Source organism: Periplaneta americana, chromosome 1 (genome assembly GCF_040183065.1).
Source record: "Periplaneta americana isolate PAMFEO1 chromosome 1, P.americana_PAMFEO1_priV1, whole genome shotgun sequence".
NCBI classification, from domain to species: Eukaryota; Metazoa; Arthropoda; class Insecta; order Blattodea; family Blattidae; genus Periplaneta; species Periplaneta americana.
This window is the reverse complement of record NC_091117.1, coordinates 160,260,208-160,279,793: the sequence shown is the minus strand read 5'-3', so window position 1 is coordinate 160,279,793 and position 19,586 is coordinate 160,260,208. Positions and strand designations below refer to the sequence as shown.

The following is a 19,586-nucleotide window of genomic DNA, read 5'->3' as shown; positions in this document are numbered from 1 at the left end:
CAGCATGCTTGTACTACCATCCCCTGCCCAATATGAATGTCTTTCCTACAGTCTGCTATAATTCAGCAATCTGCCTTCGTCCATCTTAAAGTAGAAAATAAATAAAATGTGCTCTTACAATTTAGTCGCTTTTTTACAGTGCTAAAATGTCACATTTTCATGTAATTAATTTTTGTTTTATTCAGGCACTGGAGTCAGAGTTTGTGTCCTGTCAACTGCACCAATGGATTGATTTAATATTTGGCTACAAACAGAGAGGTGAGCTCATATCTAAAAATAAAATATCAGACTCATTACTTACCGTACTGGTATATCTGGACATAGCTACTTATATGAGGCCTAAGTATAGAGCTGGTTATTTCTTCAGAAAGTACTATTATATGTGCTTTTCCTAGGTTTATAAGATCTCCTTATGAGAGTGATGTACTGTAGGTACATCAATCATCCTACTGATGATGTTTAAAGAAATACTACTGTACACAGTCTTCAACAAGAGTGTATCTTGGTTTTGAGGTATAGACGTTCAGTTTAAAAAAAATAGGCTTAAAGATACTTCTCCGTCATGCCCACATAACACAATAAAGACATAAAATTTGTCATTAAAATGTTTCATCTCTCCAGCAATATTGAGGTAATTGGTTTCAAAACTAAAATAATATATTTTAGAAATAACGTACAACCGCATAACCAATGCAATTTTAGCCCATATAATCACCTTTTGACGAAAAAATAAAGAGGCTAAAACAAGAGTCCCCCCTCCCCAAAAAAAATTATTTACTTTTTGATTTGCTGATTATTTTATGATTTTTTCTTTCAGGTCCTGAGGCTGTCAGAGCTACCAACGTGTTCTACTACCTCACATACGAAGGCAGTGTAGATATGGATAACATTTCTGATCCTGTCATGAAAGAAGTAAGATTATGTTTTTCACACAATTTATTCACTGTGCAGTATATATGGTTTATTCGGTTTCTTTTCCATTTTTATCTGAACAAATTCCAAACTTTGTGCTACCATCCAACTCTTTGGCTCACAGTTCACATCATTACGTTATATATCAGTTTAAAATAAAATTAAAGCGATAAGATATGCCTAGAAATTCGCTCAAAAATAATATTAATAGCGGTACATTGATTATACCACCAGATCTGTTCTGGTTTCTCATTTATAAATTGGTCAATCCAGAATTTCTTTGGTCTTATACTATTTTCTCGTCCTATTATGGTGTAAAATAGTAATTCATGTAACTAATGTATAATTTTGGGTGATTATGGCATGAATGAATGTTTAGTGCGGGAGCATAAGCGAGCATGGTAATTTTCACGCGTGTTTATAATGAAGATTATATACCTGTTACATACAACTATTCTAACATTAAAATATGTAAAAAAAAATATATTATAAATTTACAAAATATAATGTTATGTCGTAGATAGTAGAGACATGAGTACTGGATATGACGTAATATATTGCATGGTTGCTAAGTAACCGGTTATAAGACAATGTTATTTTGTTGTTGTTTTGAAGCTTTTTCTTACAGGTACGTTGTATAAAATTGTGTTGTGAAGACAGTGATGACATCATGGAATACTAGTTGCTAGATAATCTTTTCTGGCACCAGTTCCATAATTAGGCCAATTTTGCACGATTTATAGCATCCATAACAAGCGTGTTTTAATGCTAGGATTGCATAAAGGAGATTTTTTATGTCTATTTAGTTCCATTTGTAACAATTAAAAACGATTTTAATTAAATTACCGTATCTTTTAAGATGTAAATTAGAGCAATGACTGTGGAATTACACTAGTACTGTTTTTAGGACTTGCATTCGATGCCTGTTATAAATATAGAAGTTGAAGACCTCAGAACAATAAGTGGGTTATCGACCAAATGTGGCATTTTCGGATTTTCTAACTTTCTTACTATTCCCGCCTCATAGAATCAGAATCTGTCATTGGTTCCCTCATAAACCCATTTGCAGTATTAGAAACTAAAGTTCATCTAATATGCTGTTCCAAAAAATAAAGTGAATAGAAACTTTGTTTTTGCTCTCCTGAAAAGTTGCCTTTTGGCTCATAACCCACTTATTGTACTGAGATCTTCATGTTCTATAGCCTTTGTTCGTGTACACATTATATGTACCTGTGTTGTATGCTTTAAGAGAATGGCCATTGGTCAAGTTCTAAGCTGCATTAGATATAAAAAATATCTTTCTATAGAGTATGGGTGTGTCCCTTGTCTTAATGTTACACTACTTCTTCATGTCTTAATTTGCTTAATAATTTTCACAAGGGTCCATACTTTCATGAGTAATGGAAGGATGCCAGTACTATAATGACTAGATAGACAGGTAGATAGATAGATTTATTCGTTCCATAATATTCTTACATTTGCTTTATAGCATAGAATAAAGAACATGTCCAATTCTTATGTTTAACATATAAAATGAAAATATGAAATATGTACAGAATTAATATCTTAATAACATATTATACAATGCAATATGTTTACCATTTAATAGTATTAAAATATTTACACAGTACTGTGAAATGTCAAGAATTCATCTATAGAATAGAAAGTGTGAGATATTAAGTAATTTTTTAGTTTTACCTTAAATAATGCAGGGTTCTGGTTATGATTCTTAATGTCTTCAGGAAGACGAACATTTTTATCGCCATGTAACGTACTCCCCTTTGATAGCATGATAAATTTGATGATGGCATATGAAAATCATTCTTTCTGCGGGTATTTGTATTATGTATGGCTGAATTAGTTGGAAAATTTTCTTTATTACATAATAGAAAATTTATTAAAGAGTATATGTTCTGATTTGTTAAGGTCAGAATCTCCAATTTTTTTTTAAATAATCTACACGATACTCTAGCCTTTGCTCCAACTATTATTGTAATAATAACGAGATGGAGAAATAGAAGGGTAAGAAGAAAGATAAAGAGAAGGGATGAGGAGGAGATGAATGAGAAAATAAGAAACGAAGATAAGACATTGATCACAGCAAATTCAGTATAGTTTTGTGAATTTGTTAATTCAAGGTGTTGAATCTATATTTTACGTACCCGGTACCGGTACTGTAAGTTATCTTCGAAGATTATGGTTACATTTCTGATCCAGGTGAAGTATTAATCTTAATTGAAATATCATAATCAATAAACTTGTGTTGATTGCCTACTGGTTCCTGAAAATAAGTTCTTGTAGTATGGCAATTATTTAATTTTTTATATTTATCTCTTACAGGCCATTGAAAATCAAATACGAAATTTTGGTCAGACTCCATCACAATTGCTAATGGAACCACATCCTCCCAGAAGTTCAGCAATGCACTTGGTAAGTAATAAGATACATATTACAGTTCAGTTCATTCAGTATAATAATAATTACGATGTAAGTAAATATCCCACATGTCTCTACATTTATTGAGATTGGTTATTAACCTACATAATAGTGTACTGTACGTATTACAGTAAAATCCCTCGTATCCAGCACCCAAATAACTGGCAATACCAAAACAACAGCACTTTTGGCTAGGCCAAAAAAAATTGTCATTCATGCGAAAGGGAAGAGTCAGACAAAGATGTGGGTAGTTTTCGTGGATCACACATGCCGCATATTGTGTTTACTCTTTACATTGTTCACGTGTGAAAACATAGACAGAAAACCCTGTTATGTCCCTGGAGTAGATCGGGTAGCATTGGTAAACTGTCACTTGGGCCTTGCAAACAATGCGCAGAGACAATATCTTTAAATTTACCACTTTAACTCGCCCGTTTCGAAAGGTGTTGGATGAGTCTAAATAGAAAAGTGTGAAATTCTTTGTTACACTGTAGTGTGTAAATGTTTCATTGGAGTGATATATATAAGCAAGCAGACATTAGAGATATGTTGAAGACGTTCAAATCATTGAGCGTCACTTCATGATCTTCATAATTGTGATGTTGGCTACACTGCTCTTCAGGTCACATGGTCGCCATTTAAAATTGTCATAAGGTGACGAAAACTTTTAATATTTTTTACGCTATTATGTATTACTGTATTGCATGAACTGATGAATGTACCTACGTTACTGTATTCAGTACAGTACTAAAAATAAACATTGTACATATTTCAAAACTTTATTTTTAAATATCTATACGAAAATTACTAAATTTCAACATGGAAAAAAATGTTTGTGCAGTACAGTATGTTTTTACAGAATCTATAAACATATTTTCGAATTATCCGGCAAAATCAGTTATCTGGCACTGGCTTTGTCCCACAGTTCCCGGATACGAGAAATTCTACTGTATATGGAATTGGGCATAACGTCAGATTTAAATCGTGCAGAATGATCTGTATGACATCCCATATTTGGTCTTCGTTACTATTAGTATGGGAATAATTTATTTCAGTTATTGTTTGTAAGACGTCAAATCAGGGGCGGCTCTACAATAAGAACTACAGAGCTGCAGAACCGCCATTTAAATGGATCTGAAAAAATTAAAAATATAAAACGTGCTTTCATGTAATCTAGTTCATTGTTTCATTTATTTTTCCAATTCATTCTCCTTCGATTCGAGATTTTACTGTCTGTAGGAGCCTTGAACTGCTCGAGAATTTTAGCTGTAGTGTACTTTTCGGATCTGTGATCGGCAGTTCCTGAAGCTCAACGTAAGGTAGTCGGCAGCAGAAAACTGGTTTTCTTCACCCTCCCATAAGACTACATTAGAGCTGCAACCGAAGCAGCTCTCTCAGAATATACAAAAGAACCGTCAACACCCTCATTTCTTTATGACCTGCGATAAAATACATAGGCTTCTGGACTATTGTATATCATTACAGTTCCAGTGTGTTATAGGGTACTGTGGGTGGTGCAATGTGATTAATCAGTGTGTCTAAGGAAATATTTTATATCAAAAATGAATGAAATGAAAACCTAATCGACCAACCCTTTTCGAAATTAAAAGAGAAATTGCATGTTAACTTAAAAAATTAGGACGTCCTACACAGAATTTAAATATTGAAATTTCTGGAAAAAGTCGAGGAAATCATGTAGCCTACTAGTCATTTTAATACCGAAATGTGTAATGGAAACGATTGGTTTTTTCTGCGCTCATGAAAACGCTTTCTCCTCCCACACGTGTATTCTGTTTAGAGGAGAAAATACATGGACAAACACCGGAGTGAAGGATTTAGTTAATTTGACTTAAAAACTAGAAAAGCATGTGGGGCACATCTCCACTATGTGACAAGTTGTACCAGGTGGGAGAGGTGTAGCGCCCGGATGGTTGGAGTACAATTTCGGGTACACAATCAGCTTCGAGAAGGCACTGTAATTACACGCATTATCTGATTTAGATGCAATAAACAGCATGCGTTTGCACTCTTTTTCATGCAGAACTGCCAACCTTTGTAACTGTGGGCCGCTACTGCGTCAAGTGGACATGTATCAGAAAATGATGTATGCTATACTGAGGAATAAAGAATGTTCGTAGTGGTACTCACATGAAGAGCAAATGACAGAGATGATTCTAAGGACAATTTTATAGAAAATTTACAGTTATTTCATGCAGACAACCAATCTTGCACAAGATACGAGGTATACTCCAAGAGGGAGCCGTAAGTTGAAGTATATTCGAAGGCTATTTTATGTCCAGAAAATCGACCACCAGTTTATTTGGCAATGAAGTATCACTTTACACTACTGAGGCAACTGTGAATCGGCAGATAAACTTCATGTGAAAGGAAAGTCATTCACTTGAGTAGTTGAAATGTAATTCCTCATATAAGTATTTATTTTATCTCTTGAAACAATTATAAGCTAGTAGCAAGATGATTACCGTATCAAAATGTAATATAATTTACAGAGCATCTAGAATTTAGCTTTATAGTAATGCAATGATATAGGCCTATATAACGAATTCCGAATACAATAGCCAAAGAAACTTCAAAATTGTTACTTGTCCCAAAGAAATTTGAACGAAGTAGCTCCATGAACAAAATAAATAAATAAAAAATGTGGATACCGTTGTGACAAAATTGTGCTTTCAGAAGTGTATTGCATGTTAAAAGAATTCAACATTCTGAGCAAAGCAAGAATTGGACATACAGTAACAGAACTCTATCTTTACAGATTTTACATAGTCCACTTTATTATCAAATAGGAGCCAAACTCTCGAACAATATAGGCCTACTATTGAATGCTCAGTACAAAATATTCACAGAAATATATAAAGAAGTTAATTAACGTAAATGAGCAAACCAATTTTATTTCGCTTTTAACTAACCCAAAATTCTGGACAGTAACAGCAGTGGTATGTAAGGAATAGCGTGATATCATTTTCATGATCAGAAGTGAAAGCGTACAGCAAGAAGAAACAAACTAGCAAAGATTTATTATACTGATATTGGTAATGTTGTGCAGGTGTTGTGACGTACGGTACCATATTTTAATTGTGAAATCTTATTTGCAGTCTCCGATGATGTTCTCCAGTGTGCCTGAAGATGTGTGTATGACCATGAAGTTCCTGTCCAACTCCCCAGTTTGCCATATCTCAGCCAACACTTACCCTCAGTTACCACTCCCGTCCGTGGTCACCGTCACCACCAGTCAACAGTTTGCAGTCAATCGATGGAATTCCAGTTATGCAGGTATGTTATTACTTGTCTCTACTCATGTCATTGCAAGAAATAGTTGAAGTACAGTTTAGGCAGTGGTTGCGTACATAAAGAAATAACACCAGCCAGTGTGGAAATTGTTCACGTATTATCAAATGAGACTAAAAGTATAAAAAAGCTGATTAAAATTTATCGTCATTCTGATAAAGTTACAGAAATTAAAATTTAATTCTTTCACGCACCTAACTCTCACTATGTCTATGAGTGCGATTACATTACGAAGTTATAATTGCTTATGTACAGAGTATTCAGCTCAGCTCCTGGCCAGGGATACGTGCATCAGACATGCTTGCATGGTCGGTGTAGACTGCGTCATTATCAAGCGTATTTTTACTGATATAACTTGCACAGTTATCGTGATACTCCTGAATCTTTACTTCATTTACCCACTTAGCTCTATAAATTAAAAAAATGAGAGTTACTATTGTTTTTCCCCATGCTCTTCTTGAATTGTGATTGTGTTACATGACTAAAAGTGTTAAAAAAGTTTCGTGACATAATTTTTTTAAAATACCTGTTTGCTTGGTGCTTCACATTACATTTTGGGAGTCCACACCTGTGGAGTAACGGTCAGCGCGTCTGGCTGCGAAACCAGGTGGCCCGGGTTCGAATCCCAGTTGGGGCAAGTTACCTGGTTGAGGTTTTTTCCGGGGTTTTCCCTCAACCCAATACGAGCAAATGCTGGGTAACTTTCGGTGCTGGACCCCGGATTCATTTCACCGGCATTATCACCTTCATATCATTCAGACGCTAAATAACCTAGATGTTGATACAGCGTCGTAAAATAACCCAATAAAATAAAAAAAAAATACATTTTGGGTAAGTTCCCCCTCCTCCCAATTCTTTCATGATGTCCTGTATTTTGCTATTCGTGATCATTGTTCTCCCACTGTCATGTTGAAGACGTTTGACCTATGATGTCTTATATTTCCTGCCTCCTCTTTCCTGTCCATGGATGTCACAGTGTTATTATTGTGCAACTTCATCGTTGTGTCTCGTGTGTACTTTTTACTCATATGTTTTCCATTCTTGTCGCTTAATTATCAATATTATATTCAACAAATAAAAGAGACATTGTAGTCTTTCTCAAATACACATTGATAGTTTTTGTATTGAAGGTCTGAATTTGTTACTTATCACATCACTCATTTTCAGCTTCTGTCCAGTCGCCGAGTTATGCTGATACACCACAAACACCAACGGCCAATTTGCCACTCTCAATGGACCCAGTTCTTTGTAAGTATAAACATAATAATCTTTCGAGTACTCCCATTTTCCATTCCTACCGCATTCTAGCATTATCATCTCTTTACTATTCCACTGATTATGAAAAGCCTCGATTGTTTCAAATGATCATTTATATAATAAAGTATTTATTCATTAGGTACTCTGCACATATCTTGCTTACAAATCATACGAGTTTTTTTATAAGTAGAAAAATTGTTTCATTTTCTTATATCTGCATACATTTCAAGCATTTAATTGTACATCTTGATTACACAACTTTTAACACTATATCACTTCGGAATATGTATTATAATGAAAAAAAAATCCACAACACTCCTCACTTTTCACCTACTTGCGTTTGTTGTTCTTTTTGTTTTCCTTTTTCTCCCAATTAGTTTTATAAAAATTTTCCGCAACATCTTTCGAAGTTTGTTTCCTGGTTCCTAACATCTCCAGACAGTCAACAAGTACTCTCCGGTATTCTGCTGGGCTATTGAGGTAACGTGAAGAATTCCATTTCTGGGATCGGGCATACACATTCATGAATTCATAACTCCGATGATCTGCTGAATAGGCAAATAATGATTATAGAGCTTTTCACACGACTTAATTCATCCATCTCATCTTCTTCGTGCATCCAGTATTTTGTCTGGACGCATGTAATACTTAACTTATTATAATTAAAGGCCAGTGTTTGGTCTCTGAGTGCAGAAAACAGGTTAGCTGTGCTATGGAGTATAGATGATAGCACACCCAAACAGCACATTCGGTTAGCTTTCACGTGTTAAATATTATAGTACCTGGTTGATTAGTTTCATCCTGTTAATGGCGAAAGCCAAATAATACATATTCCATTTATTTGTCTTTAATCGTCGTCGTCATCGTTATCATCATCACCATCATCATCAATCATCATCATAACTTTTATATTTGACAAGCGAAGCACTACATAGTCGGCTTTGAACTTATGAATTTGTCTGCAGTATGCGTGAAAAGAAACAAAAACAGTTCACAAAAGAAGATCCAGAGAATTAATAGTACACAGTATGATAATTAAATTGGAGAAAAATTAGAATAAAATAACATAATATCGATAAGAATAAAATGATTGTAATTAATTCAACTGAATAAATGAGCTAAGAGACAAAGAAAAGTTTAATAAGCATATTCAGTAGGATAGTGCAACCAATTAAGTAGTACACATACTGCCACTAAATAGTAGGCCTACACATACTGCCATCTATTTCCTTTGTGTCGGAATATGCTTCAGATCATAATATGTAGACTTTCTTTTATCTGTGGCGAGATCTGAAATGCAGTGTCTTTAAAATAAACCTTCACGCATTGCAGAATCTACAAAAACAAAATTTACAATTAGACTAGTTACTTAGATATGCTTAGCTGCAGCTTTCTCTATCACTGACAGCTGTCACCTTCAGTAGTTCCTACACTCACTTTTCATATCAGTCCTACCATTCTTTTTTTTTTTTTTTTTCAAGTAATGTTGAATTCTTTTCTATGTGTTTTAACACTTAAGTTAGGGCAATGAATTGTACATATAGATGTTACTCGTACATACCCGACCATCACACACCACAACTATAACAACAACAACAACAACAACAACAATAATAATAATAATAATAACAATAATAATAATAATAATAATAATACCAACAGCAGTCACCACCGGCAAGATAGTGGAGATTTACTACCCTCTCATTGGTATGTGTCCCTTGTCATGTAAGACAGCTTGATTCAACGTTATTGGCTCTTGTCTTTTGTTGTTTGGCTAGTGTTAAATGTTATGTTTTATTTAACGATGCTCGCAACTGCAGAGGTTATATCAGCGTCGCCGGATGTGCTGGAATTTTGTCCCGCAGGAGTTCTTTTACATGCCAGTAAATCTACTGCCATGAGCCTGTCGCATTTAAGCACACTTAAATGCCATCGACCTGGCCCGGGATCGAACCCGTAACCTTGGGCATAGAAGGCCAGCGCTATACCAACTCGCCAACCAGGTCGACTTGTTTGGCTAGTGAACGAGCCGTATGTTGCATCATAAGAATGAAAATAACATCTATGCTCGAAGCTGAGGGACACTCATGTCTAGAAAATATGTCATCATGACATTGTTTAGTCAAAGACTTAGTGGTTAGTGACGAGATGTGTGGAAGAATATTGTGTTTTAAGACTGAGTGTACTGCGACATGATAAGAAGGAAGTGTTAGTTGTTATGACTGTGCAGCCATAACACGCGACCCAGCCCACCAGTAGTAATGAGTAACTCGCTGTTAGTCTATTTACTTTTTACAAGGGCCAAAATCCCTGAATCAAGCTGTACGTGAGTTGTCTTAAGTAGTGGCCTTGAGTCACGCTGACAACATGACCAAGGAGTCTCTAGTTACATAATTGTCCGAGTTAGTTTATAATGCTCTATGAGATTAGAATGTGGCATAAGTCCTGGACCTTGAAAGCAGATAATGATGATAGTTTGAGCATAAATGTAGCCAATGTAATGTATAAATGTCTTATTGATGTACTAACAAATTTTTAACCCACTATATTTCTAGAACATGGTGAATATTGATAATGTTTCTACTGAAAAATAATTACATATCGGTATATTTTCTTTTATTACAGCCCAGACAGGAAACAGTTCAAATCCCACACAGCGGCGTCATCTAGGCGATAATTTCAGCCAAAAGATACGAATCAGGTCCAATTGCTTTGTTACAACTGTTGACAGCCGGTTCCTTGTAGCATGTGGCTTCTGGGACAACAGCTTCCGGGTCTTCTCTACTGAGACAGGTTTGCAAATAATACTCATTTACATACGGCATACTAATTTGTCTGTTTGCATTAGAGCAACATATCATTAACCATTGGGTTAAACAAAGAAGTGTATAAGTGACTATCGATTAATAATAGAGACAAGGCAAAACATGTTACGTTGAATTCTTATTACAAGCAATAGAGCTTTGCTGTTACGTCATACGTATGTATTTTCTTGTTGCAGCTAAGATCGTACAGATAGTATTTGGTCACTATGGAGTGGTGACCTGTCTGTCCCGATCGGAATGCAACATAACATCTGACTGCTACATTGCGTCTGGCTCTGCTGACTGCACAGTTCTTCTCTGGCACTGGAACGCCCGAACCCAGACTATTGTAGGCGAGGGAGAAGTGCCCACACCTCGTGCCACCCTCACAGGGCATGAGCAGCCTGTCTCCAGTGTTGTCATTTCAGCTGAGCTGGGACTCGTGGTTTCTGGATCACATAGTAAGTTCTGTTTCCAGCTTCGTCTTCTTCCCCTTCTCTTCCTCCTCCATCTTCACATTCTTCTCGTTCTTTTTCCTTCTCCTTTATTCTGTTCCTTTTCTTTCTTTTCCCCGTCACTATCCATCTTCTATTTCTTCCTTTCCTTTCTCTTCCAATTTTTACCCTGATTTTTTAAATCCTGCTTCTTCGTCGTCCTAACATATATTAGACTCCAGGGGCTTGTTAGTCTCGTTACACCTTTCATTAGGTCTTCTAATTACCGTCTTTGTTTGGTACCGGTATATAATTTAGAATTTAATGTGAACCATCCAATCAAAGCACATGCTTTTTTCCTTTGAATTCTATATTCATATAGTATATGGCAAAGTGGTGCAATTTTTAATTCCTGAAGAATGCCATAATTCTTTATATTTGCCCTGATATTATGTTTTATAGTTTCCTTAAGAATTTAATTTGAAATTGAAAAGGGAGAAAGTTGTTGCAAATAGGCAATTTTCAATCTAATGCGCTTGGATTTGCAACATAGAATACACCATTGAGACTGTACACTAGTACAATACACTCACTAATCAATTAAAGCACAATAGATTCAAAACTACATACCGGTGGCTGACAACGTTTTTCACCTTTTTCCGTTTTTCGCTATCTGCACTAATAACCGAGTTTGTCTATGTCACCGGACTTTTGAATCGCTTGAAAATTACTATAATGCTCATACTACATAATTATGTACGCTTATAAAATGCTATATAGTAGACCCATACCGATTGTATAAACTCATTTTCTGAAATACGAATTTTCTGATAATTGTTTAAAATAGTTTATTTCAATCTCCTTTAAAGCCTATTAATTTTATTTATTGTTGAGAGAGTGATATGATTCCTATTATATCCATGCGCAATAGAATTGCGAAAATTGTAAGAAAATATTCGATGGTTTCGAAGGCAGCTGGCATTCTCCTTGTTTATTATTATTATTATTATTATTATTATTATTATTGTTATTACTATTATTATTATTATTATTATTATTATTATTATCATCATTATTATTATTACTATTATTATTATTATTATTATTATTATTATTATTATTATTATTATTATTATTAATTTTTGTATAATTATTTATTGTCGCTTTAACTTATATCTAAAGTCATATCGCGACTATTATTATTATTATTATTATTATTATTATTATTATTATTGTTATTATTATTACTATTATTGTAGTAATAGTAATTTTAGGGAGGGTAGGCCTACGTTCCTCTACACCTAATAATGCCGACCTCCCATGAGTGAATCTCAAACTATATATACAGGTTGTTTCCGAGGTGGTGTTACAAACTTTCAGGAATGATGGCGAAGGGTACATGTATCAATTTGAGATAAGGAACCCTGGTCCGGAAATGACCGAGTCGAAAGTTACAAGCAAAAATAGTTCTGTGGAAATGAAATAATTTTATTCCTCTGTACACCTTATTTATGTGTATTTATCTGTACACCTTACACATACTGTATTCATCTGACATTGTTTACGTTGTCTGTATTCCATTCAATGCGCTGTCTGAGGGATGGGGACAGGAAACTACACTAATGCAATGCAGATAGCGTAATGTGTAACGGACATGGTCAGTCCTGATATGCATGTCTCTAGACAGCAGTGTATGTGTACAAGTTGCAGTGTCCAGTCGATCAGTCCTAGTGAAATGGAGGAGTACACGAGAGCGGAATAAACAGACCTGATTTTCGAATACCGATGAGCCAATGGGAGCAGTAGACAAGCTCACAGATTGTATCGGGCCAAGTACCCACGTAGGAGACATCATTTTTCCACGACTGTTCCAAAAGTTAAGGGAAGAATGGCACGTGGTGCAAAATTACAATTCCATTTCCACACAAGTATTTTTGCTTATAACTTTCGACTCAATCATTTCTGGACCATGGTTCCTTATCTCAAATTGATACATGTGCCCTTCGCTATCATCCCTGAAAGTTTGTAACACCACCTCGGAAACACCCTGTAGAATGTGATTATGTAATTTCTTCAGATCTCCTTATGTTTATCAAATGAACGTTAATACAATATATGTTACTATTTCAGATGGACCTGTTCTCGTGCACACAACATTTGGGGACCTTTTACGATCTCTTGAACCACCTCCCAGTTTCTTGTCGCCAGAGAACATTGCCATGTCTCGCGAAGGTGTCATTGTTGTCAACTATGAACGTGGCCATGTGGCAGCATTCACCATCAATGGCAAACGATTGCGACATGAGTCTCACAACGACAACTTGCAGGTAAGAAAGACTGGAGATCTTTCAGAGAAATGTCTATGCTATTAATCACATATTATGTAACTTCATGTTACGTTAATGTTAGAGTTCTGATTTGAACCTAGGCAGCATTCTTGAGAAGCGCCGTTAATGAATGACTAGAGTATTAGCTTTTCTTGTCAAAGACCCAGGTTTCAGTGAAATTGATGGAATTTTTGATAGACAAAGACAATATTGAACAAGTTTTCTCTTGGTATTCCCGTGTCCTGTCATCTTTTGTTAATCATTATTATCATCCATTCTTAATTGAGAAAAGAAAGAAAAGTATTTGACCTAATGTTAAATTGTACATGATTCCAAATTTAGACAAAATTTACATGTTGCTGGAATAATTGCTATGTTAGTTGTTAGATTAAAGATTAATGAATTTAAATTGTGCTTGAAGAGTGATAAAAATTGTTGACAGATTCCTTCGGAAGGAAGTAAAACTTAGGGTTCCATGCCATAGATTTACGGTGTGCAAAAGACCTTTGTTCTTCAATAAGAGGGGTCTAGAAAAAAAATACACTGTATTAATCATCATATTAGACTATTATTCTATCATTGGAATAATGAATTTCGCCTTACAGGTGTCCCACCTCAAAAATAAAATTCGGCACTGCCAGACTTAACAGATTGCAGAAAAATCCTAAATGAGACATTGACATAAACCCACCTGCCAGCTATAGGGGAACAACTCAAAAAACTCCGTTGGTCTACACATGCGTCAAACTTAAAGAGAGACACAATTATACTATTCACCTCCTTCTTCCTAATTGTCAGCCAATAACGGGAGAAGGCGTTATTTACATAGGCTTTCAATGAATCAGAATATTTTCGTATTATTTTATACTTAATAATAACTCAAAAAGTAGTAGTCAAATTCTAATAAGGAAAAAAGCATGCTGAAGAGTATTGTTTGCAGATTTTTAAGATGTTTGAGTCACTGTAATGTGACAAATGTAAGACTTCTTAATTGAGGTTTGTTTTATAATACTGTAGTATGAGAAAATATGTTTTTGAAGTAGAAAATCGATCAGCAATAAACTTTTTTTCTTGAAGAAATAAGTGGATAGTTGCAGTGTATGAAATCGTCTAAATAGATTCTACTTCATGTTGAAAAAACCCCATGTTAATAGAATGAGTCAACAAGATATCATTACTTGTTAAGTTTATGTCTGACTGCTCGCGGTCTGTCAAGTAGCACATACATAAACATTACTTATCTTCAAAACCCAACCAGGCTTTAAAAATAAGCATTTATTGTTTTGATTCGTTTCATTTACTTAAAGGGACAGACTGAAATGTTTAGTCAGTTGTCTCCAGTTTTTTAAATTGGATTTTTTGTAACAGAAATTGGATCTCCACTTAACGTAAAGGAATGATTGTGTTGCCGCCTTTTCGCAGAATATGAAAAAGACAAGTGGAAGAAAAGTATTGAGCACGCTAAAAATAATAAAGAACAATATTTTTCTAGTGCTAATGTAGTAGACCTTGAAACTGATAGAATAATTTCGTTAGAAGAATGTTTAACCAATAGCATTGATGCATCAGATGATTTGTCAATCAGTAGCAACAATGATTTAGATTAATGGAGGGGAAACTCCGACTTCACCCCTAGCACAGTTGTAGTAACCTCCTAGAACGGAGTTTTCCCAGTTGTTAACCTATAGCATAAACTGTTAAGGGGGATATTATAATACAGTATTACTATCTGTGCCTGGTAACTGTAGTCCTAAACAGAGCAGCACTGTGAGCTCACTATTTCACTGATTTTATCGGTAGAAGGATACTATTGCTACTGTGCTACTAGTAATGAAAACAATTCACTAATTATTGTAAAATAATGGAGAAGTAGTGAGTTACTAAACAAATGTTTTAGGTAGATTTTTTTTTATTATTTATTTATTCTGGTGTAGTTAAGACCATCAGGCCATCAGATGTACACAACTCTGAATGAAAGACCATAAAATCTCACATTGAATGCTACTACTACAAATATTCCTAGAGTGTCTGTTTCCCCTTCTAACTTGTTCCAGCTGCTAGGGCTGCATATCCCAGTGACATACACTAAAATGCATATTCCCTGTTTTGCAGTGTTTACTGTTGAGTCGCGATGGAGAATACCTGATGACTGGAGGAGACAAGGGCATTGTAGAAGTGTGGCGCACCTTCAACCTGGCTCTTCTGTATGCTTTTCCTGCTTGTGACAGCAGTGTGCGCTCTTTGGCACTCTCACACGACCAAAAGTGAGTATTCACATAAAGAGAAGAGAGAAGGATTCAATTTTAGTGGAATCGTGACATTTATTATCAGTTCTCTCTATATTTGAAATTTGAAATCTGAAATTTTGAAATTTATTCATACATTACATTTGAAATGGTTCATTTTAATAGATACCCGAAATGAGCATATGCTCGTGCTCAGGTACAGTCCAGTAGAGTCTACATAAATTTTAGAGACATCAATAATAATGTTAATGAAAGAAATAATAGTAACAATAATAATAATAATAATAATAATAATAATAATAATAGAATAACAGTGACGGAGATAATACAAAGATAGTAATACAAATTAATTAATTAATAATAATAATAAAACATAAATATTAACAATAATAAAACTAATAACTAAGACTGATAAAATACCACTTAGCGAGAGTTAACACAACTTATATAAGCATATAATAATCAGGAAAAAAAAATAACGAACTCGAAAATCAACAAAAAAGTTCGTTGTATCTACTCATTTTATTTCCTTCCACTACATCGTCCATTTGCCCGCTTATCCATTTCTTCCTCCTCCTCATCATTGATGATGATATAATAATAATAATAATAATAATAATAATAATAATAATATAATACAATGATGATGATGACATAAAGATATTTCTGTCGTTGTGGATCATTTCTAAAGAACTTCTTCCAGAATTCTCTGTCTTCATGTGCCATTTCTTTTTCAGTTACCCTCCTATTTCTTCCTCTACTGTCCAACGTGTTTTTGATCTTCCTATGGATCTTTTCTTCTTCTCCTTTTTTTCCTCTTTCAAATCATACGAATTCATTCATTCATCGTTTTTTGCCCAAGGAAAAATCCTTCACTGCAAACTCATTATTCACCAATCTTCCTTTTTTTCCACCATCTCCTTTCATCTCTATATACTGTCCATATTCATTCATTCATAGTATTCTGTCCAAGGGCAAGGCTTTCACTGCAAACCCAACATTCTCCAATCTTTCCTATTTTTTGCCTTCCTCTTACGATCCATATATCTCAATGTTATCTTCTGCTCCGTACTTTTTTCCCATCCATTCCAGTGCATCCTTCAGTAGGAGTTTGTTCTTAGCCAGTGACTCGCCAATTTCTTTTTCTTTTCCAGGTCAGTTTCAGTATTATTCTTTCTTCACATGCTCTGTTCTTCTCCATATTCACATTGTAAATGCCTCCAGTCGTTTCTCTTCACTTCGTCGTAATGTCTATGTTTCTGCTCCACACAATACTACATTACACACAAAGCACTTCACTAATCTCTTCTGTAGTTCCTTTTCCAAAAGTCTTTTAACAGCTACCTTTGTTATTGCTCCTCTTTTTGACTTCTTGGCAGCAGCTCATGCTACTGCTTAATGTATACTGGGTGTTCATTTCAAAGTGTGTCATGACGTCACTGTTGTGAATCAGTGATTTGAAGCGAGTTTCAGCTTTTATGTCAGAGAAGTTGCCTATTAATCAAGGCGTTCAATCTGAACTTGAGAACGTGTACGGTATAACTTGAACGTCGTAGCAACAGATGGCGGTCTGTACGGTCTGTGTGCTACCATAACCTCTTTCGAACTGTGTTTTGCTCGGGCAAGTCGTATGCAGGGTATTTGTTATCATCAGTTGCGTATGGCAACATTCCACAATACAAATCAAATGCTCCGTGTCCATGCTGACTGTCGAAGTTAATGTCAACAAATACGTAAGTAATCGTCTTAACCCTCTCCACATATCCCGACAGTAAGAAAAAAAGTCACCTCAGTACGTGTTTCCAAACAGATCACATTCCTGCCACTACAGGCGTTACCATATGTATCAGTAAGTACTTTTCAGTATGAACGCCATACTTGCTAGGCAACTTCTCTGGCACATAGGTAATACGCCTCTGCAGAAGTGTAGGAAGATTGAATTCTCTAGGCTCATCGACTAGCCACATGACGACATACAGCGACCCATGACACACTTTGAACTGAACACGCAGTAGTACACCCACACCCCAAGTACTGTATCTGAAGCTGTCCAGTTGTTTCACTGCCTCATCTCGAATTCGCAAGTTTACCTTCTTTACTTTTCTTCCTATGACCATGGTCTTCGTCTTGTTTGCAATTATCTTCATCCCATACTGCTCAGAGCTGACATTTAGCTTCAGTAATATGTCCCTTAGTATCATCTCTTCTGTTGAAAACAGCATATCATCAGCAAATCTTATTCTTCTTCCTCCTACTATCACTCCGTCTATATTCTGGAATTGTTCTTCATTAAATCCTCTAAGTAGATGTTGAACAGGGTAAGTGATTATAGATATCCTTGTCATACTCCTTTCCTCTCCTCTCTATTCTACATCATATGAATAATATGACTAAATCGTTTTGACTTATTTTTATGGAAATAGCTTACTACGTGCTTTTGTTTTCCTCTCACAGGTTTTTGCTGGCCGGCCTTGCCACAGGATCGTTGGTTGTATTCCACATTGATTTCAACAGATGGCATCACGAGTTCCAACAAAGATACTGAGTTGCATGTATTGGGTTGTGCATATTCAAAGCGATCGTCATGGAATGTAGGAGACATATGTCTGTGGGAGAAGAGAAATTTTACTTGAAAGGTGCTCTTTTCAGAAATTGGAGCTGTCCTTTGTTTGACCGACTGATTCAGGTGCTTATGTGTGGATTTGTATGGATACTTTTATAATTTGAATGCATTTTTAATCACACTAGTCAGTAATATCTTGGGCCATGTACTTCATTTCTTGTGCGTTGATTCCTTGTTAAGAAGTGAAATATTTTCTCATTCCAAGGTACCAGTAGAGATAAAATATTTGACAGAAGAAATTATCACCACAAAAAATTTTGTTCATTGACTTTGCTAACATTAATTAGTATCTTTGTGTACTGATAAGTTAATGAAATTTGTCATAGTTATGGTGACAAAACATACATTTTGAATAGTTTTTATTCTCACTCTTGAAACAATGAAACCTGCATTTGTTGACTTTCCATATTCCACTTACATGCAAAGAATGTTTATATTTCCGAAGTTTCCGTAACATTGTATATACTCGTAGACATGTTACATAGGTAATTATTTACATATTACTATTCATACTTAAAAATGTGGTATTTATAAAATTAATGTAACTTACTGATAAATTTGTTTCCATTTAAAACATATGCAATTATCTTTTAAGTAAAATACAAATAATTGATAAGATCTCTGTTTTATAAGATACATTGCAGCAAAGAGTAATTAGGTGCTGTAACCTGAAAGGAGAATGATGTCAAAAGATCTTGGAACCGGTATTTATCTGTTAGAGATAGTATGCCGTCTAATATGGTTTTTTGCACTGAACTAAAAGAACATTAAATTCATCTTACATTTCTACCTGCCAAGAGTTGCAAAGAGCAATGTTTTGTTTGTCAATAGTACAGTTAAACCTCTATGTATACTATTCATGCACTTAAACAAGCTCCATGCAATACCAGTACTATAGTGAGGATCACGTAAGTTCAGTTCCCAAACAGCAAATATTTCCGCCTTGTCAGTGTTGCCAACTGTTACCAGATATCACCACATGTAGTAAAATCACGATCCTATGTACTGAATGACTTCTTTACTCACCGTACTTTACCTTAATGTTGGAAGGTTATTCTAAATAGTTTCAATAATAATGAGAAATGTATTGCTATGTTCTATTCTTTTATTCCTTTACATTATTATTAGTATTAGCATTAATAGGTTACTAGACGTAAATATACAACAAAGTATAGTATATAATATTCAAGAATCAAATCTGTTCCAAGACCAATTAAATTATTGTCACTTCACTTCAA

At 35.0% G+C, this 19,586-nt stretch overlaps 1 protein-coding gene across 7 annotated transcripts in view; it reads left to right on the top strand.

Moving 5' to 3' along the window:
• The window catches only part of rg (A kinase anchor protein rugose), an 809,394-nt gene extending 790,154 nt beyond the window's left edge, over window positions 1-19,240 (top strand). For all 7 annotated transcript variants that reach the window (XM_069830427.1, XM_069830419.1, XM_069830410.1 and 4 more), the window contains 10 exons: window positions 186-258; window positions 818-912; window positions 3,253-3,342; window positions 6,465-6,642; window positions 7,825-7,905; window positions 10,540-10,707; window positions 10,916-11,179; window positions 13,283-13,479; window positions 15,592-15,743; window positions 18,180-19,240. In XM_069830427.1, the coding sequence (XP_069686528.1) occupies window positions 186-258; window positions 818-912; window positions 3,253-3,342; window positions 6,465-6,642; window positions 7,825-7,905; window positions 10,540-10,707; window positions 10,916-11,179; window positions 13,283-13,479; window positions 15,592-15,743; window positions 18,180-18,270 (1,389 nt within the window). In that variant the 3' untranslated portion in view covers window positions 18,271-19,240. The remainder of the gene's footprint in view (window positions 1-185; window positions 259-817; window positions 913-3,252; window positions 3,343-6,464; window positions 6,643-7,824; window positions 7,906-10,539; window positions 10,708-10,915; window positions 11,180-13,282; window positions 13,480-15,591; window positions 15,744-18,179) is intronic.
• The last annotated feature ends 346 nt before the right edge of the window (window positions 19,241-19,586 follow it).